Source organism: Lampetra fluviatilis, chromosome 45, assembly GCF_964198595.1.
Source record: "Lampetra fluviatilis chromosome 45, kcLamFluv1.1, whole genome shotgun sequence".
In the NCBI taxonomy this organism is placed as follows: Eukaryota; Metazoa; Chordata; class Hyperoartia; order Petromyzontiformes; family Petromyzontidae; genus Lampetra; species Lampetra fluviatilis.
Genome location: NC_136319.1, coordinates 4,063,284 through 4,084,127, shown reverse-complemented (window position 1 = coordinate 4,084,127; position 20,844 = coordinate 4,063,284). Strand labels below are relative to the sequence as shown.

The window sequence follows — 20,844 nt, the reverse complement described above, 5'->3', positions numbered from 1 at the left end:
GGGTGGGTGGCCAGCACCACGCCCGGCCGCCTTTGTCTTCCCGAGTGTCGATGTTTACTACACACCGCACCGGGTACTTATTTGAGGCTGAGTCGACCTAGGGGAAGGCCCACTACCGGTTCACACACACACACATACAGAAACACACACATGCAAAGACCCCCCATATAGGCTTAACAGACTGTAGGGGCAAGTGCTGTTAGCGAGCACCTATGAAAGCCGGCACGGCACATGAAGAGGTGGGTGGCCAACACCTCGCCCGGCCGCCTTCGTCTCCCCAGTGGCGATATTTACAGATCGCACCGGGTACTCATTTGAGGCTGAGTCGGCCTAGGGGAGGCCCAGTACCGGTTTAGATAATCGGGACACAGGGTTCGGATTGCAGTGCGCTAACCAAGGCCGGATCATGGTCCCGTGAGGCCTCTGGGCACATGTCTTTAGGAGCCCCCCCCCCTCCCCCCGCTTTGCAATATTGGTGTCTTTCTCGCCTTCCTCCTAGCAAAATCCTCGACTAGATCGTCAAAATCTCGCTGTCTGACAAGGTCTGACTCTATTGACGTAAGTGACAATGAGCTGAGACGCGTTTGGCAACATGCTACTCCGCAGCCTATTTTCTATTCTTCACCTGAGGACGGCTGCTTGCGTTGTGGCCGAAACGTCGTGAGAATTATATTATTTTGTTATGTTTTGTTTTTATTATTTTATTACTTCCCTTCTACGTGACTTTACCTAAAGAACCAAGAAGATGAATCCATGCAGTCACGAAAGCTTTAAATCGAAAAATTTATATTCTGCCTTAAATGGAAAATGTCCGCTCACCCTGGCAGTTTGTCACTGGCAAAGTTAGAAAAAAATTCGAAGTGTCACGAACACATTGGGGAACACTGCCTGCAGATTAATCCTCAAGCAATTTAGTTGGGCCCTTCTCCTCACCCTCAGTCAGATATTAAAGACTTGAATTGGATGAGTTCGTTGGCAAACGTCATGTCCAGGTCTGATGGATATGCAGCAGAGAGTGTATTTATCTTTTCCACTATGACATCACTGTTAGACACTTGATCTGACATAAACAGAACTCCAAAGAGACTGGTCAAGCGCTTGTAAACGTCCAAGCGATGTTCAAGGCATGTCACAAGCTCATCAATGACCACATTAAATGTTTCTATTTTGAACTTCTCCCTCCCCTCAAGTGTCATACCTGACTCTGAGCTCTCATCTGCAAATGTTTTGCGTTTCCTCTTTCGTGCTTGTATGCCTGAGAGACACCTGTCACATTTAAGGCTGCCCTTTCAAAAGCCTCAAACTCGCCTCGCTGTCCTGCCACAAAATCACTCAACGAAGACAAAAGCTGTGCTGCTACAGAGATGTCAATGTCACTTTTCTGTAGGTGCATGCTTGTAACGTGGTTACCGGTCAAGTATGACGTCCCAGAAATGTGCCATGAACACCATCTCTAAGGTGTCAAATTTAGCACATAGTCCAGCGGCCTCAATTTGAGTATCTCTTTTCTCATTATCATCATTGCACTCCACCGAGTACTAGACAGCGATTTTAATGCCAGTCTGACTTCTATCTTTCGAAATACTTTCCCCCATCTGTGTGTGGATGAAGAGCAAAATGTGTACAGTGACTGCAACATGTAAAAAACTCGTGAGCCTCTGAGCTACTGCCGTCTAAGGTGTTAACACCAACTAAGTTAAGTGAATGCGCTGCGCAAGGCACAGACTCTATCGGATGTTTTTTTTGTTTCAGGTGGGCATGTAGCTCATTGTATTTTCCTGACATGTTGCTTGCATTGTCATATGACTGACCTCTACAGTTTGAGAGGTCCAACCCAAGGCCCTCCACTATCAAAGTCACACGGTCTGATAAACTTTTACCAGTGTGGCTCTCAATTGGCTCAAAGCCCAGGAATCGCCCCACCACATTCCCGCTGAGGTTAATAAACCGGAGTATGAACGTCAATTGGTCCACATGTGACAGGTCTGGGGTGGAGTCAACAATTATTGAAAAATGTTTGGCATCCAGAATCTCATCTGCTATTGTTTGGCGAATTTTCTGACCCATTAGCTCAATGAGTTATTCACATATTGTCCATGACAAATAGGACATTGTGCCTCTTCCTTTTCCGCCAAACTTTTTAATATGTTCAGCTAAGAATGGGTCAAATTGTGATAGCAATTCTAGTATGCAAGGGAATTACCATTATGGGTTGACCGAAACCGTTGATCATCTCCCCGAAACGCAAGTCCTCTTTCACCCAAGAACTTGATCACTGTTACAACTCTTTTCAAAATGTCCCTCCAGTATTTACGTTCCCCATCAAGTTGCTGCATAAGATCTGCATCGAGAGCACTGCCCTTTGTCCACTGGTGCGAGGCAAGCATGCATGCTCTGTGTCCTTGCACTCTTTTCGTGTTCCCCTATTCTTTCAGAGCGCTTCAAGTCACTAAACCCCTGACTAAAGCCACCGAGCTTGCTGGAGAACAGTTTGCATGCAAAACAGTACACACAACATGTTGAGGTAGCCACTGTCTAGAAACCTTCTGCCAATTTGGCAATATACAGTTCAGAAGTTCATTGTTGAAACTTCTAGTCTTTCCACCAAGCGCTCTATCTCGGACTGAAGCTGGGTATTTTTACACACTCTATTTAACTCACTCTGTCTGTTGTATCCTCAACTCTGTCTGTTGTCGTATCCTCAAATCGTGTTACTCAATTTTAACCCACTTCCCAATGTCGTATCGACTGCAAACTTGGTATACTTATGTCATACTGATGACAATACTATATTCTATCATTAAAAATAAAAATAAATATTTTAAAGCAATCTTTTGTATATGTTATGTTTCGGCTTGGGTCTAATTGTCCACGCTCAACTCAGGTTGGTAGTAAATCACCACGCCCCCTTACGTTATGGCAAGCCTCGGGCCCACTTTCTGGAGTCGTGGAGTTCTGCCATTACTCGTACGGTACATTTCATTAAAGCGTGTTTTTAAATAAAAAGTATTTTTAATATTACTTATTCACTGCGGTTTTGGAAGGGGACTGCTCCTCTTTCAATAAGCACTGACTTAACAATGTCACTGGAAATGCTTCGCCATAATGCAGGGTCAGTGACCCCATAGCACCAGGAATGGCTTGCTTGCTGATTTGATTCTTGTGAACTGCCCAACTGCTCCTGAGGTGGAAATGTTGGTTCTTGTATACCATTAGCTGTTGACGGTTCGCCTTCAAAGGATGGCTCTGGGGGAGTGACAACATTACTGGAAACTGAACTAGTGCTAGTTCCTTCCTCATAGCTGACAATAGTTGCTGCTGTCATCATTATTACTATCAGAGTGTTTTTGAAAGAAGTTGGTAATGAGTGGAACACTTTGAAGCAAAACTGCCTCTCTTGCCTGCTTTTATTTTATGGCTTTCCTTTTGGAAGCACCACTATTCCAACGTTTGTGGTCCATATTTCAGAATTGGTATGCTATTTATATGAATATATTTATAGCATATCTCAATACTTATTAAATAATAATTGAAATAATATATATTAATAATACTGTTGTTGGAAAATACAATCAAGTGGTTGTATTCTATAGTCTTGTTGTACCTAAAGGCAGCTTTGAATAGATAAAATAAAACAATTGAAAAGCACGTAAAAGGAAATAACCCTTTAAAAGGCTGTTAAAAAATATCCCTTAGGAGCGATTGTAGAAATAGCCTTTAAAAAGGCTGTTGTTTTATTTTAAAAAAAGATGAAAAGGTCTCTGAATATATTACTGTGGCGTACCAAGCAAGAAAACAGGTGTCTGTCTGTGGCTTTTCCTACCAATAAATGTCTTATACACCTGCCTGACACAGAGAGAATTATGTTGCTTGAAATTCTAAAGATAACTTTTTTTTCATTGGCTGAACAACCACAATGCTCATAGGCCACATCCCATCGATGGGGCGAAGGGGAAATGACCTCGTAAGAGCTGTCGGCAATTTGCATGTCAACATTAGCATTATCTACTTCTGTGGATATAAAAACAGACGGTCTATGGAAAAAAATAATGGGGTTTTCCTTAATCTCTAAGTATGGATTTGGTCTCTTATATATGTGTTAGTGTATGAAAACATGTAGCTTTTGGCATATGTTTTTAATGTTTCACAAAACTGCGGTGTATTTTTTATATTTGATTTGTCAACGGCTAACTAAGCTCTCAACAAACGACGAGCCCTCGGTCTCACTAGCTGGCTTTCTAGTGCAGCTAATTTTTTTGTAAGGGCAGCTCGCTGGCAAAAATGGCAGCTTGCTAACTAATTTCTGTTAACAAGCTGAATCATATGGGCAGCTAGCGAGGGAAAATGGGCAGCTAGCTAAAATAAAGGGATAGCTAGTTACAGTAAGTCAAATAACGAACGGCTTGCCACAATATGACGCCCTTCAAACTGTCCTGTTATGCAGAATGAACTGACTTGTTGGTGAATATTGTATCATGTCACAGCATATTGTAGCGTGCCAACCAGTGGCTCAGTTGCACAGAAGCACTGTACTCTCCGAGAGGCTCTCGTTTTAAGCATGCACTGTATGTACCAAGGGGCCCCCAGGTGTTACACTCGATGTATGCACCGAGGGGCTGGGGGACCTAGTGGTCAACTCACACTGTAAGCACCCAGGTGCCCGGGGGCCCTAGTGGTCAGCTCACTCTTTAAACGCAAAAGTGCCTGGGAACCCTCATACTGTAAACGCTGAGGGGTCCAGAGGCCCTAGTGGTGAGCTCACGTTTTAAACACCAAGGGATCTGGGAGCCCTCACATTGTAAGCGCCGAGGGGTCTGGGGAGCCCTAGTGGTGAGCTCACGTTTTAAACACCAAGGGGTCTGGGGGCCCTAGTGGCGAACTCACGTTTTAAACACCAAGGGGCCAAGTGGTCAAGCTTGCGCTGTGCACACTGAGGGCCCTGGAATTCAACATCCTTCTGAAGTCTTGGGCCACGCACCGCGAGTGGCCTGAGGCTTGGAGGCCCCCTGGCAGTCCGAGGCCCCGGGGCACTGGCCCCACTGGCCCGGTCCATAATCCAGCCTTTGGCCACTACCGCTCCCCCACACCTACGTACAGAGTCACACACGCATACAGACTCAAAGAAAAAGACCTGTAACAGACTTTTGAGACAAGTGCCGTGCCTGCTATACAGAAGGTCGTGGGTTCGATCCCGATCCTACGAGATGTTATCTCCTTCGCCTGCTTTGCAGGAGGTTGTGCTGAGTGACTGCTTTGAGATAAAGATTCCCCGTATAGCCGTTACCAGACTCTAGGGACAAGTGCTGTTAGTAGCAAGAAGCAGCGCCTTTGAAGGGTGGCAACTGTGGCACACAACGGGGTAGGTGGCCAGGACCACAACTGGCCGCCTTTGTCTCCCCAGTGGCGATGTTGACTATACACCACACCAGGTACTCATTTGAGGCTAAGTCGACCGAAGGAAGGCCCAGGACCGGATCAGATAATCGGCACTGGTGTTGGTGGCGAGATGTTAACTCCCTCGCCTGGTATGCAGGAGGTCGTGGGTTCGAGCCCGACCCTGACGATGCCTGCTGCTGTATATTTAGAGTCTGCGTCTCTCTCTCTCTCATCATCATCACGGTGGCTAGGAGATGTTAACTACCTCGCCCAGTATGCAGGAGGTCGTGGGTTCGAGCCCGACCCCGACCCTGACGATGCCTGCTGCTGTATATTTGGAGTTTGCGTCTCTCTCTCTCATCATCATCACGGTGGCTAGGAGATGTTAACTACCTCGCCTATTATGCAGGAGGTCGTGGGTTCAAACCCGACCCTGACGATGCCTGCTGCTGTATATTTGGAGTTTGCGTATCTCTCTCTCTCCCCTGTGGTGATCACGGTGTGGATTTTTCCCCGGGTCCTCCGGTTTTTACCCTCCACATTTAGAATCAACTTCACGAGTTTAAAGAGTATTTGGCTGCTGCTATAAATCTCCACGTGGTGGTGATGATTATGATAATATACAGTGGTACCTCGGTATACGTCGGTAATTCGTTCCAGAAGGTAGGACTTATACCGAAAGTGACGTGTACCAAACGAATTTTTCCCATAAGAAATAAAGGGAAAGGAAATAATCCGTTCGAGAGTCTAAGAAATTATATTTTACGTGGCATATTATACATTAATGGGTTTGTATAAAATAATTAGACACTACTAATTACTAAAATTCATACATAAATTAAAATAAATGCGTAAATAAATTGAAATAAAAATACATTTTTTACATCACTTTACCTTGCTGAGAGGAGTTGAAGAAATTCGCAAAAAGTTCACGTTAAAATGACAATACACGTGAAAATTCACAAAGAGTTATAGCAAGGGTTGTGCACTGAACGAGATCTACTGTACAGGCAGACTGAGGAGTGGCGCTTTGTTTCAGTCGTGAACGGGGTCTACGCGGGTACGCGGTGACTCATCCCGACCCATACAAGTTCTAGCAAGCGCGTCGTATCCCAAGCAAGACGTCGTATCCCAAGACATTTTTTCGTCAAAACACGACGTATACCAAATTCGACGTATTCGAAAGCGGTCGTATACCGAGGTATGACTGTAAGCCACTTCGTTGAGCTGTCATTTGTGATAACCAGATCACTTGTCAGAAAGGAGCTACTACACAGATCAGTAGAAGTCTCACCTTACACCTGGAAAAATAAAAAAAAATAGTTTAGTTTTAGCGTGGGACTCGATGAGTACACGCGTAGTGACTTACTCGGAGACAGTAAGATGTGGAGGCACTTTATTTAACGAGCACCGTCGTGATAATACACACCCTACGTGGGTACACACTATTACTGTTGCTAGCCTTTACACGACACTAACCGTCTAACACTGATGGCGCTGAACCGAGACAGCCAACAACCATCTCGCAGCGCAATATCGTGTGAAGATGGCAGCGACGATGGCGACGAGACGGCCGCGACGATGGCGACGACGAGATGGTAACGACGACGGGGATCTCACTTCCAGCAACAACCACGAGGTCGCCCACAGGGACCCCTCTTATACTCTCAGCGTGGCCCCGCTCCGCCCCAGTCACACCCCTTCTCTGGAACCTTCTAGCGGGTTCCCGAGGTTTCCAGATGGGCCCCCCTCTCTGTGACCTTTCCCCGAGATGCCCCCCTCTCGTGTCTATCGTGGCCTGCTGACGTGGGTGCTGCCATACACCACAGTTAAGCTGTTTCGCCAGCAGCCAGCACTATGCCACTACACACGTTTCTGTGGGTCTCTATGGTTCTATACAGTTCTCTGGATCTATGTGGGGCTCGTGGGTCTCCATGAGTGTGTGTAAATCCGCGTTTGCAGAGTATTTGGCAGCTGCTTTTAACGTCCACGTGATGATGGTGATGATGATTAGCGATCATTTGTGATGGCCAGGTCGCAGCTTAACAGCTGGTAAAATGAAATCATTTAGTTTAGTCTCTGGGTCTCTGTGGGTGTCTTATGCGTCTCTAGAAACGGGCGTTTCGAATATTTGACTGCTCCTGTAAATGTCCACGTGATGATGATGATGAAAAGCGGCCACTTGGTTGTGCTGCTATCATTTGCGATAGCCAGGTCGCTTCTGACAAAGAAGCAGTACACATAGGCTCAGTTGGAGCCTTACAGCTGGTAAAAAAAAATATCGTTTATAGTGAATAGGTTCACGTACAGCGAATGACATTGCGATGGTTACTGGAAAAAAGTCCCTTCTTAAAAGATCTCAAGATCTTGCTTGGTGAACTTCGGGAAAGAATGCCTCAACCCACGCCGGTCACCCGCACCCCCGGGGTGCTACTCAGGAGTTAGCCTCGCACTAGACGCTCACCACCAACAGCAAAAGGAAAACAATGCTCGAGTGAGCAATTATGGAGACACTTGTAGGGACGACGCTGGGGGAGGTGGGGGTGGTGAGAGAGAGGGAGGAGTGTGAGGAGGGGGCGGTTTACCAGCGACGTCCACAAAAGTTTGCAGATACAGATGCGAGATCCCTGGTGCCCTCCATCGCGAAAGAATGGATGGACGGAGGGAGGGAGGGTTGGAGGAAGGGACGGAGGGATGTAGGGGGGACAGACGGATGGAGGGATGGGGGGTCGGAGGGACGGTCAGTGGTACAGAGGAAGGGACAAACGGATGGATGGAGGGACAGACGGAGGGACAGACAGAAGGTCGGAGGGACAGAGGGACGGACGGAGGTACGGAGGGACGGAGGGACAAACGTTTGGATGGAGGGATGGACACACGGAGCGACAGACGGATGGACGTAGGGATGGAGGGACGTACGGAGAGACGGACTGACGGAGGGAAGCAGGGATGGAGGGGACAGAAGAATCATTGCACCTCCAGTCGACCTCGTCGCTACCCAGATCAACACGCGCACTTCGTGTCATCGTCTTTATCGTCACCGAAGTCGTCATCATCATCAGTCGCATCACCGTGAAAGCCAAAACTAAAACGTTGTTGGCACGTAGGCATGTCGCAACCTGATTGGCTCACAAGTGGTGACATCACATTGTATCCAAGCCCGTGGGTATTCAAGATGGAAGCAGGAGGAGGAGGATTTCTCCACAACTCTGTGGCTGTCGCCTAATGAGGCTACTGGTTCATACTCTCTGGTTTTTTCGGTAAAGTCGCGTAGGTAAAACAATCAATAAAATAAATGAAAACAACTATAACAACTGTTTTCATTTATTTTATTTTATTGATTGTTTTACAACTATAACAACTCATCTTCTTGGTTCTTTCGGTAAAGTCACGTAGAAGGGAAGTAATAAAATAATAAAAATAAAACATAATAAAATTATTCTCACGACGTTTCGGCCACAACGCAAGCAGCCGTCCTCAGGTGAAAACCAGGTCCGTCGAGGCGACAGAGTGAATGACGTCGTGAGAATAATTTTATTATGTTTTATTTGTATTATTTTATTACTTCCCTTCTACGTGATTTTACCGAAAGAACCAAGAAGATGAATCCCTGCAGTCACGAAAGCTTTAAATCAAAATTTAACTATAACAACTGTTTTCATTTATTTTATTTTATTGATTGTTTTACCTACGTGACTTTGCCGAAAAAAACAAAGAGTATGAATCCTTGCAGTCACGAAAGCTTTAAATCTAGGCTACTGGTTGTTGTAATTACCGGCAAAACTCATACTCTGTCAACCCATATGGTTTACCCCGTATTCTTGTACAGTGAAATTGAGTTTTCAGGTCCATACGGCATACAGCCATTTCAATACGGGCAACAACAAAAAAAAAATGATTGTTTGTGTTTCTCCCTTTTGTCAGATGAGATTCATAAGGGCATGGGGTGACTAATTGGGTCCGAATTGGTCTGTGATAAGGTAGGGCACCGATAAGGAGTTGACAGGTACGGAAACTTCTCACAGTAGCTCGAATTGTAAATGTTGCGGGTTTAACTACCCCAAGCACACACAGACACAACGCAACAACCCGGTGTAAGCGCTGAATTCGTCAATTTAATTGTGCCACATTTTGTTATGTTCATACGGGACACAAACCGACCCCCATTACTGATCAGCTGTGTGTGTCAGGTGGTGTTGTCGCGGTTAGCGCTACGCTGCACTACGAAACCGGCAACCCGAGCTCCCGCTCACGGCCAAAACCAGTGACGATTATCTGAACCGGTCCTGGGCTAACCCAAGGTCTCCTCAGCCTCAAATTAGTGTAGTAAACATCGCCACTGGGGAGACAAAGGCGGTCGGGCGTCGTGCTGGCCACCCACCCCCTCGTGTGCCATTCCGGCCTCCATAGGTGCTGCTCGCTAACAGCATTTGCCTTCTTGGTTCTTTCGGTAAAGTCATGTAGAAGGGAAATATTAAAATAATAAAAATAAAACATAATAAAACAGACCTGTTCTTCACCTGAGGACAGCTGCTTGCGTTGTGGCCGAAACGTCGTGAGAATTGTATTTAATTGTTTTATGTTTATTATTTATTTATTTCCCTTCTACGTGACTTTACCGAAATAACCAATAAGATGAATCCCTGCAGTCACGAAAGCTTTAAATCAAAATTTAACAGCATTTGCCCCAATGGTTACAGGCTTTGTCTTTGGTGGTGGCGGGTTTAGCGACGACACGACATTTCTACATCTGTAATGCGTCCACCAGACAAAGGTTGAGACATCACATGCCGCGTGCGACCACTCCACTCCAAATCCCACCATGAAGCCCCCCCGCCCCTCCCCCCCATGGCCCCACCTCATCCGGCAACGTCACCGCTCGCTCTCCTCTCCCTGGGCGTTCCCTCTCTCTCCCTCTCCCGCTCGCCCTGCCTTCTCTTTCCTTTCCCTCGTGACGTCTCCATAACCGGAACCCGAGCTCCCGCGAGTATGTATAACCCCCCCCCCCGGGGGCCATGTAAGTATTAGCACTACTTTTTTTTAATGTTTATCCGACAGTGTTGAACACCTTCTTCTTGGTTCTTTCGGTAAAGTCACGTAGAAGGGAAATAATAAAAATAAAACAATGAAATAATTCTCACGACGTTTCGGCCACAATGCAAGCGGCCGTCCTCAGGTGAAGAACAGATCTGTCGGGAAGACAGCGTCTGTTGGACACTTTCGAGTCTCGTCTTGAAGCACATCATCTTAAGTCAGTCTGTTCTATGTAGCTTCGTCCGTCTCTCCTGGCCTTTCCCCTTATCCGCATTCGTCTTTGCAAGGCGCCTTGAGGCATCAGCGTAAGGCGCCTTGAGAGTTAAGTGTAAAATTGTTATGGTGTGAAAAAGAACACGTGTTAAGATGTTCAAACAACAAATATAAACCTTTTGTCTGAAAGGGTAAAACCTTTTTCTTACTTTTTCACACCTTGATCCTGGAAAAAAGGTCCCATGTTGTAGCTGCCCACCCCGAGCTATAAATACTCTGATAGTGGCATTGTCCTTGTGCTGTTCGCCTTTTGGCGTCCTCTGGTTTGACACTGGTAGTGAGACTAGCCCCTAAAGAAGACTGCTATCTCTGTTGTAGACCAATTAGTTCCAAGGACAATGCCCATATATTATCAGAGCAGGTTTTTGTTTGCATGTTCACCACAAGTACGTGTGGTTAATGCAAATTTGATTCCTTGCATCGATGTGGTGTTAGAACATCTTAACACCACCTGTGTTATTGCCAGAAAAGGTAAAACCTATTCTTACTAAATTATTATTGCCATCATTATTTACTGCCATCTAACCCACACGCAAAAAAAACCCCAACAACAACCTCCATTGTGGAAGTTAAGTACAAGGATTGCAAGTTCGCTCTGGTTACATTGCCGTGACTAAGCAGTGACACCAAGTGACGCGAATCGGAGAAGAAAAACAAAGACCCAAACTGAGTGCAAAATAGTGTCGGGAGGCAAGGAAGGGGCACCAAGGAGTGTAGTAGGCACAGGTTGCAGGAAAAGCCTCAATCACAAACGGATACTTGGTGTGAACAAAAAACGTGTGTTTTTGGTCCGACCGAGTCCGCACACGCACCGACATGTGCACTTGGACACGCGTGTGGTTGCTTGGACATGGCCACGTGGCCACAGACACGGTCACGTCGACATGCGTGTGGACACGGCCACACACACCGACAAGTGGCCGCGTGCACGTGGACACGCGCGTGGGCACGTGGACACGCACCGACACGCACGCGGACACGCATGCGGACACACACCGACACGCACGCGGACACGCACCGACACGCACGGACACCGAACTCACCGGTCGCTCTTCTCATATTTCCCCACCGCCTCCTGCTCCCCGATCTGGCGCCACAGCTCCCTGGCGGTGGTGCCAGCGATGCCTCCACCACCTCCACCCCTTCCTCCACAAACCCCCAGGGGCTCGGCCGAGATGCCCTGCGCCCGGCGGGTCCTGGGGCACGCCGCGGGCCCCAGGATGCCCGCGTCCGGCAGCACCGACTGGCACTTGTGGAGGCGCCGGCGGAGGGTGTCGATCTGGGCATCGCGCTCGGCCAGCGCCGACTCCAGCTCGCGGATGCGGGCGTCGCGATCCGCCAGGCTGCTGCTGCTGGCGGTGGTGGTCGAGGTGATGGTGGTGGCGGCAGTGGCCACGCGAGGGGATGACGGAGCAGAGGGAGGTGGTGACGATGATGACGATGATGATGCAGGAGGAGGAGGCGATGATGATGCAGGAGGAGGAGAAGGAGGTTGTAGCGGCGGTGGTGATGATGATGATGATGGATGAGGTGGAGAGGTCATGGCGGCCTTGTTGTTGTTGGATGAGGGCGAGGTTGAGGAAGTGGAAGATGATTGGTTCGGGCAGTTCATGGTGGTAGTGGTGGTGGTGGTGATGATATCGATAATGGTGGTGATGGTGGAGGTAATTGCAATGGTAGTGGTGGTGATAGAAATAGTGATGATAATTGTGATGGTGGTGGCGGCGGTGGTGATAGCAATAATAGTGGTGGTGTTAGTGGTTAAGGTGATTGCAATGGTGGTGGTGATAGTGGTGATGATAGCAATAATGGTGGTGGTGGCGGCAGTGGTGGTGATGGCCTCAAAGTGCACCCGGCCTGGCACAGACGTCGTGGTTGACCTCACTTAGTGACTTGGTGGTGAATGTCGGCTGTTGGTAGTATCGGTGGTGGAAAAATCTCTCAACTTCGGAATACAGTAATATTGCAGACGCTACTATTATTGTTATAGCTTGAAGGGCAGTCCAAAGCTGGACATGTTTCAAAACTTTGGAATCAAAAAGAGTATTGAAGACGGAGGAGGAGGCGGAAGAAGGGGGGAGGTGGAGGAGGAGAAGCGGTGGAGGAGAAGGAGGTGGAGAAGGAGGTGGAGGCTGAGGTCGTGATGAAGTCCCACAGAGAGACGTCCAGGTATCTTGTTCAGAACCGTCGACTCAAACCGTCCAATATTCGGAGAAGCGACGGTGTATGTGGAGAGGCTCGGAGAGGCGCGGGGAGACTCAACTCAGATGCGTCGAAGTCGGTGTGTATTGATTTTTGTTGTTGCTGTTAGGATGCCGTTCTGGGGATCTGACAGCAAAGGGGCGACAGAGAGCGCCCTCTCCGTGTGCGCGCGTTAAAAGGGGGATAGCTCAGATGCCGAGTTGGTCTGAGCCGTGAAGTTTGAATGTTGAAGACACTGCCACTGTGCTTGGAGGGACTAATATTGGGTTAGATGGCACGATGTCAGCCCACTTAAACGGCTGTGAATGTGTCTCTGTGTGAGTGTGTCTGTGAGCGAGTGTGTCTGTGTATGTTGCCAGAGATGATGAGGCTAATGTTGAGGTGGTCTCAACACAAGATCCAATATTGAAGATCTGCTACATTTGAGAAGGTTCTCAACACTTCAGAAGCCCAGACTTGAAGAAAGCTACACTGTAGAAGTCCAGTATTGAAGAAGCTAGAGATTGTAAGGCTGTCATTGAGGAGGTATCAACACTGAGATCCAACATTGAAGAGGGCTGCACTGTGGAAGTGCAGTATTGAAGACGCTGGAGATTGTAAGGCTATCATTGATGTCTCAACACAGACGTCCAGACTTGAAGAAGGCGACACTGCAGACGTCCAGTATTGAAGAAGCTAGAGATGATGTTGCTAATGTTGAGGTCTCAACACAAAGGTTAAATTTTGAAGAAGGATGCACTGTATTGAAGAGATCGTGAGGCTAATATTGAGGTGGTTTCAACACAGATGTCCAAAATGTAATAAGGCTGCACTTTACAAGTCCAGTATTGAAGAAGCTAGAGAGATTGTAATGATATCAGTGAGGAGGTATCAACGCAGACGTCCAGACTTGAAGAAGGCTACACTGCAGACGTCCAATATTGAAGACGCTAGAGGTTATAAGGCTATCACTGAGGATATCTCAAAAACACATGTCCAACATTGAGCAAGGCGACACTGCAGAAGTCCGACCTTGAAGGCGTTAGAATAAGTCCAGCAACATGGATTCCGAGACTAAGGTACACTTGAGAAGCAAGAGGATTGAATCGGCGACACTGAACGAGTCCAATGTTGATCCGGCTGCACTTCAGGAGCAGGGGGGGAGGATTGAAGAAGACTGCGCTTGAGAGGCACGCGGCTCGAGTCGGCTCCAGCGTCGCAGGAGCTATCGTCTTGGGTGTCGCTGCTACTGCCGAGGTGGCTAACGGTAATGATGACTTTACCGAAAGAACCAAAGAATATGGTAATGATGATGCCACTGATGATGATGCTACTGCGGATGATGTTGATGCGACTGATAACGATAGTGATTTCACTTACGACGGTGATAATGCAACCGAGGATAATGTTGCTGACCGCAATGATGATGCGAAAGATGATGAGCTGCTTTCCATCAATTCGTCACGATGATGATGTTACTGATGATGATTATGTTATTGAGGATGATGATGTTGTCGACTCCGAGGAGCCGGTTATCTTGAGTCACTCACAACCCTCTCCCATCTGATCGGATCGCTGAAACACACGAGGCCACCAATCACCACCATCACCACCAATCATCACTATCACCGCCACCATTATGCACTATGTGACATCGGGAACTCGTTTGAGGCCGAGTCGACCTAGGGGTGGAGGGGGAGGAGTCTGTTTGCGCATTGCGCTAAGCAACTACGCCCTTACGCCCAAAGGCAAAAACAACTCCCGTGTAGCCTCTTAACGGACTGTCGGGAGAAGTGCTGTTGTTAGTAGCGAGTAGTAGCAGCACCTAAGAAGGCTACCAGCACTGTGGCACACACAGAGGCGGTGGGTGGCCAGCACCACGCCCGGTCGCCTTTGTCTCCCCAGGGCTGATGTGTAATATACAGAACGAGGTACTCGTTTGAGGCTGAGTCGACCTAGAGGAGGCCCAGGACCGGTTCAGAACTTTGTCACCGGGTGTTGGTGGCCGAGAATGGGAATCTAACTCGGGTGTCTGCCGGGTTCGTAGCGCAGCGCGCTAACCGTTGCACCACCGCTCCCCACACACAGACACGCACAGGCACAACAACAACAGCCGTCGTTCGCTATGAAGTGGCTGTGGCGTGACCACGGCGTTTGTGCCTGGCTCGGGGTACCTTGAGGCATATGTGAAGTATCGAATGCTCACGCTGCCAGTAGGAGGAGGTCACGGGACAGACCCAGGTACCACAGGTTGACTGAGATGTGTGGCCGATGCACCACCTGTGCCAATTTGCTGTGTTTTATCCGTCCGGCACTCAACTCATTGTTATGAGCGTTGCTCCTCTACCCTCTGTTCTCGTTAGAGGGCGACTGCCAACAACTTGCCCAGTAGCCTCACGGTGCAACTAGCCTGGCACTGCCAAGTATCAGCGTTCTTCACGAGCCTCCTCCACAGAGGCCGATCTTGACACCGCTGGTACCAGTCATCGGCAAGTCCACTCAGCTCCACATCCTCCTGAACCACATTACTCCATATCTTCTCTAACTCGTGCCGCGCCCGTTTAATCCCCTCTATCTGGTCGAACAAAAGCCGTCTAGGCATGCGGTGGCTGGGCATGCGGGCTACATGATCCAGCCAAAGCAGCCTTGCCTGCCGAAGGAGCTCACCAATGGGACTATGTCCAGATTTTTCAAGGATTTATGAGCTCCTCACACAATCCAGCCTCCAGTTTAAACCCAAGATGGATCACAGGCAGGGTCAGCCTGGGTGTCTCTAACTAGCGCAGACGTTCCATTCGAGGGGGTCCACGTTTCGCAAGCATAGAGAAGGGAGGGCATGACCGTGGCCAAGAAGACCCGAGGCTTCGTGTGGAGTGACAGACCAGGTAGCTTCCACACAGTGGCGTTACACAGCCTACGAGAAGATAATGCCGCCCGACTGATTCTGAGTGAGATCTCACACTCAAACAAAGATTATCCGTATAGCATTAACAGACCTGTTGGGACAAGTGCTGTTAGCGAGCACCTATGAAGGCCGGCACGGCACACGAGGGGGTGGGTGGCCAACACCACGGCCGGCCGCCTTTTTTCCCCCAGTGGCGATGTTTAGTGCACACCGCACCGGGTACTCATTTCAGGCTGAGTCGACCTAGGGGAGGCCCAGGACCGGTTCAGTAATACACACACATATAGACACACACACAAAAACTCACACACACATACACAGGCTCACACATACAAACTCACAGACACACACACACAGACTCACACACACATACAGACTCACAAACAGACACACACACATATAGGCTCACATACACAGACTCGCATACACAGGCTCACACACACATATACACAGACACACAGACTCACACACACACTCATAGACTCACACACACAGAGACTTATAGACTCACACACAAACACACACATACGGACTCGCATACATACAATCACACACACAGACTCACAGACATACACACATATACAGACTGACACGCACAGACTCACACACCTAAAGACTCACACACACAGACTCGCATACACAGACTCACACACATATACACAGCCACACAGACTCACACACAAACACACATACAGACTAATATACAGACACACACATAGACTCATACACAGACTCACACACATATACACAGACTCATAGACTCACACACAAACACACAAACGGACTCGCATACAGACACACACATAGACTCATACACAGACTTACAGACATACACACATTTACAGACTCACATACACACACACAGACACATAGAGACTCACACACGCGCCCTCACCTCTACGATCAAAGCAGAGTGGCATCCGGAGCAACTCACGCGGCGAGTCTGAGAGGGCGGAGAGGGGGGGAACAGAGAGAGAGAGGGGGGTATGGGAGAGAGGGTGGAGAGAGGGAGGAAGGGAGGCAGGTGATGGTGAGGGGAGGAGAGAGAACAGTGGGGGGGGGAGAAGTGGGAATAGAGGGCGGAGAGGGGGGGAACAGAAAGAGAGAGAGGGGGTGTGGGAGAGAGTGAGGAAGGGAGGCAGGTGATGGTAAGGGGAGGCGAGAGAACAGGGGGGGGGAGAGAAGCGGGAAGAGAGGGGGGAGAGAGAGGATAGAGAGAGAGAAAAAAGAGAGAGAGTGGGGAGAGAGGGGGTAGAGAGAGAGGGATGGGGTTAGGAGAGCAGAGCGTGAAATATTTCATTTAAAAAGGAGGGGGGGGGAGTTTACATAAGGCAAAGCATGAAAAAAAGACGAAATGATGAACGAAGCAAAGTGCCGACTACACCGAGCATCTTCTTGTTTCCTCTGATCGTACAAAAAAAGAGACACGTGGTGGTGCATCTGCCAGTCATCTCAGTCAGTCAACCCGTGGCACCTGCTGGGTCTGTCCCGTGACCTACTCTTCCTGCACCTAGCCTGGCGCGGTAGTCAATCTATGACACCAGCAAAGTGCCGCCTACACCGAGCATCTTCTTGTTTCCTCTGATCGTAAAAAAGAAAAGAGACAGAGGGGGGGAGGAGAGAGAGGGGAATAGCAGGCATGAGGGTGTGTGTGGCTGTGGGGAGCGGTGGCGCAGCGGTTAGCTCCGTTGTCCTACGAACCCGGCAGACCGGAGTTCGACTCCCGCTCACGGCCACCAACATCAGTGACGATTATCTGAACGACTCCTGGGCCTCCCCTAGGTCGACTTCGCCTCAAATGAGTGCCTGGTGCAGTGTGTAGCAAGCATCGTGTGCCACAGCGCCGGCCTTCATAGGTGCTCACTAACAGCATTTTCAACAAAAGTCTGTAAAAGCTACACGGGGGATCTTTGTGTTGGCACAGTGGGGGACACAGGTGGTGCATCTGCCACTCATCTCAGTCAGTCAACCCATTGGCACCTGCTGGGTCTGTCCCATGACCTCCTCGTGCACCTAGCCTGGCACAGCAGTCAACCCATTTGCACCTCCTGGGTCTGTTGCCTGACCTCCTCCTGCACCTAGTCTGGCACAGCAGTCAACCAATTGGCACTTGGGTCTGTCACGTGACCGCCTCCTACACCTAGCCTGGCACAGCAGTATGACCCATGGCACCTGCTGGGTCTGTCCCGTGACCTCCTCCTGCACCTAGCCTGGCACAGCAGCCAACGCATGGCACCTTGGTCTCTCACGTGACCTCCTCTTGCACCTAGCCTGGCACAGCAGCCAACCCAAGGCACCTTGGTCTGTCACGTGACCGCCTCCTGCACCTAGCCTGGCACAGCAATACGACCCATGGCATCTGCTGGGTCTGTCCCGTGACCTCCTCCTGCCAGCAGCGAGCCTTCGACACTTCACGTGACCTCGGAGTGCACCTAGCCTGGCACAAGCACCGTGGTGACGCCACTCAACGGCTGTTGTCACGTGGAATATCCCAACACACACACTCAGACAAAGACAAAGGTCCCCCTGTAGCCTTTGAGAGGCTGTTGGGGCAAGTGCAGCTAGCGAGTAGCTCCTCTGAGCAGTGCGGCCGCCTTTGTCTCCCTATACTCCCTCACTCACCCACTCACTCACCCACCCACTCACTCTAACACTCACCACTCACTCTAACACTCACTCACCCACTCACTCACCTGCCTCACTCACTAACACTCCCTCACTGTACCACTCACCCACTCACTCAGTCTAACACTCACCCACTCACTCTACCACTCACTCTAACACTCACTATAACACTCCCTCACTCTAACACTCACTCACCCACTCACCATCCCTACCCCTCCCTCTCATCCCCATTGTTGGAGGCTGCCATAAGTGGCGATCACGTGGGGAGCAGAAACGACCCGACTCTAAATTTACCCACAGCGCATTACCCCCCCCATCTCTCCCCCCCATCTCCCCCCGCCCATCTCTCTTCCATCTCTCCATCGCCCCCCCCCCCATCTCCCCCCCCCCACCCCCATGTACCCCCCCTCCTCTGTCTCACACTCTCTGTCCCACCCTCTCTCCCAAAAATATCCACCTCTCTTCCTCGCCTCCGTGTATCCCCCCGCCCCCCCTTCTCTCCCTTTAATCTCTCTCCGGCCCCCTCCAATTTATGTATGTCTCTCCCTCTCTTCACACGAATTAGAGGACACGTCGGGCAGAGTCGTCATCAGCAACACATCGATCTCCATCCAGCAGGAGATAGACCACGGTGGTGATGGTGACTCCACTGTCTCTCTGCCTCTCTCTTTCTCTCTCCCACTCACTCTGCCTCATCTATAATCAGATATGATAATACCCGACGATTCATTATGTCACGTATCACACGCTAATTATTTGATAACAAATCCAAAGACCCCCCGTGTAGCCTCCAGCGGACTGTTGGGGCAAGTTGCTGTTCGGAGCGAGTGGCAGCAGCGCTGATGAAGGCTACCGGCTCTGTGGCACACGAGGGGGTGGGTGGCCAACACCACGCCCGGCCGCCTTTGTCTCCCCAGTGGCGATGTCCACTACACACCACTGCACCATGTACTCAATTCAGGCTGAGTTGACCTAGGGGACGCCCAGGACCGGTTCAGATAATCGTCAAAGTAGCAAGGGTTCATAGCTGATCGCGCCACCGCTCCCCACCACGGCGCTTGTACCAGGCTAGGTGCACCTTGAGGCCACGTGAAGCGTCGAATGCTCGCTGTTGCAGGATGAGAAGGTCACGGGACAGACCCTGCAGGTGCCATGGGTTGACCGACTGAGATGCCTGACAGATGCACCACCTGTGCCCCCCACTATGCCAACACAACGACAAAGATCCCCCGTCTAGCCTTAACAGAATGTTGGGGAAAGTGCTGTTAGCGAACACCTATGAAGGCCGGCACTGTGGCACACGAGGGGGTGGGTGGCTAGCATCATGCCCGGCCGCCTTTGTCTCCCCTAATGGCGATTACACATGCACACTCTATTACTCACCCATCCACCGAGCCACTCACCCACCCACCCACTCACTCACCCACCCACCCACTCACCCACCCACCCACTCACTCACCCACCCACTCATTAATTCACCCACCCACCCAGCCACTCGTTTACTCACCCACCCACCCACTCCTCCACCCACGCACCCACTCATTCACTCACCCACCTACTCACTCCCCCACCCAACCACACACTCACTCACCCAGCCACTCACCCACTAACTCACCCACTCACTCCGCCAACCATCCACCCACTCACCAATTCACTCACCTATCCACCTACTCACTAAACCACCCACTCACCAATTCACTCACCTACCCACCCACTCACTCACCCAACCACTCACTTACCCACCTACCTACTCACTCACCCACCTACCCACCCACTCACTCACCGACCCACCCACTCACTCACACCTACGCACTTACCCACCCAACCAGCCACTAATTTACTCACCCACTCACTCTCCCACCCACTCATTTACGTACCCAATCACCCAACCACCTACCTACCCACCTACCTGCCCACCCACCCAATCACCCACCTACCAACCCACTCACTCACTTACTCACCCACCCAATCACTCACTCACCCACCCACTCACTCACCCACTCAGCCACCCACCCACTCACTCACCCACTCACCCACCCATCCACCTACCCACCCACCTGCCCACCGACCCAATCACCCACCTACCAACCCACTCACTCACTCACCTACCTACTCACACACCCACCCACTCACTCACTTACTCGCTCACCCACCCACCACCTACTCACTCACGCACTCACTCAGTTATCCACCCACTCACTCACCCACCTACCCACCCACTCATCCACCCACCCACTCACTTACCCACCTACCCACCCACCCATCCACTCATCCACCCTCCCTCTGTGTTCTCAGCATCACAGCGGCCGAGGCGGTTATGGGAGCTAATGAGCGTAACCATGGCAACCGGGAGGGGGTCACCCCCCTTCCCTCCTCTCCCTCCCCTATATTGCAATCCCATAGAGACACTAGCACCACTAGCAGCAGAAGCAGCAGCAGCAGCAAGATCA

General features: G+C 50.0%; 1 protein-coding gene across 1 annotated transcript in view; it reads right to left on the bottom strand.

The window, feature by feature from the left end:
* LOC144947530 (cGMP-dependent protein kinase 1-like) overlaps positions 1-12,295 on the bottom strand; it is a 146,634-nt gene extending 134,339 nt beyond the window's left edge. The window contains exon 1 of the mRNA XM_078876750.1: positions 11,727-12,295. Within this exon, the coding sequence (XP_078732876.1) occupies positions 11,727-12,295 (569 nt within the window). The remainder of the gene's footprint in view (positions 1-11,726) is intronic.
* Between the last annotated feature and the right edge of the window lie 8,549 nt (positions 12,296-20,844).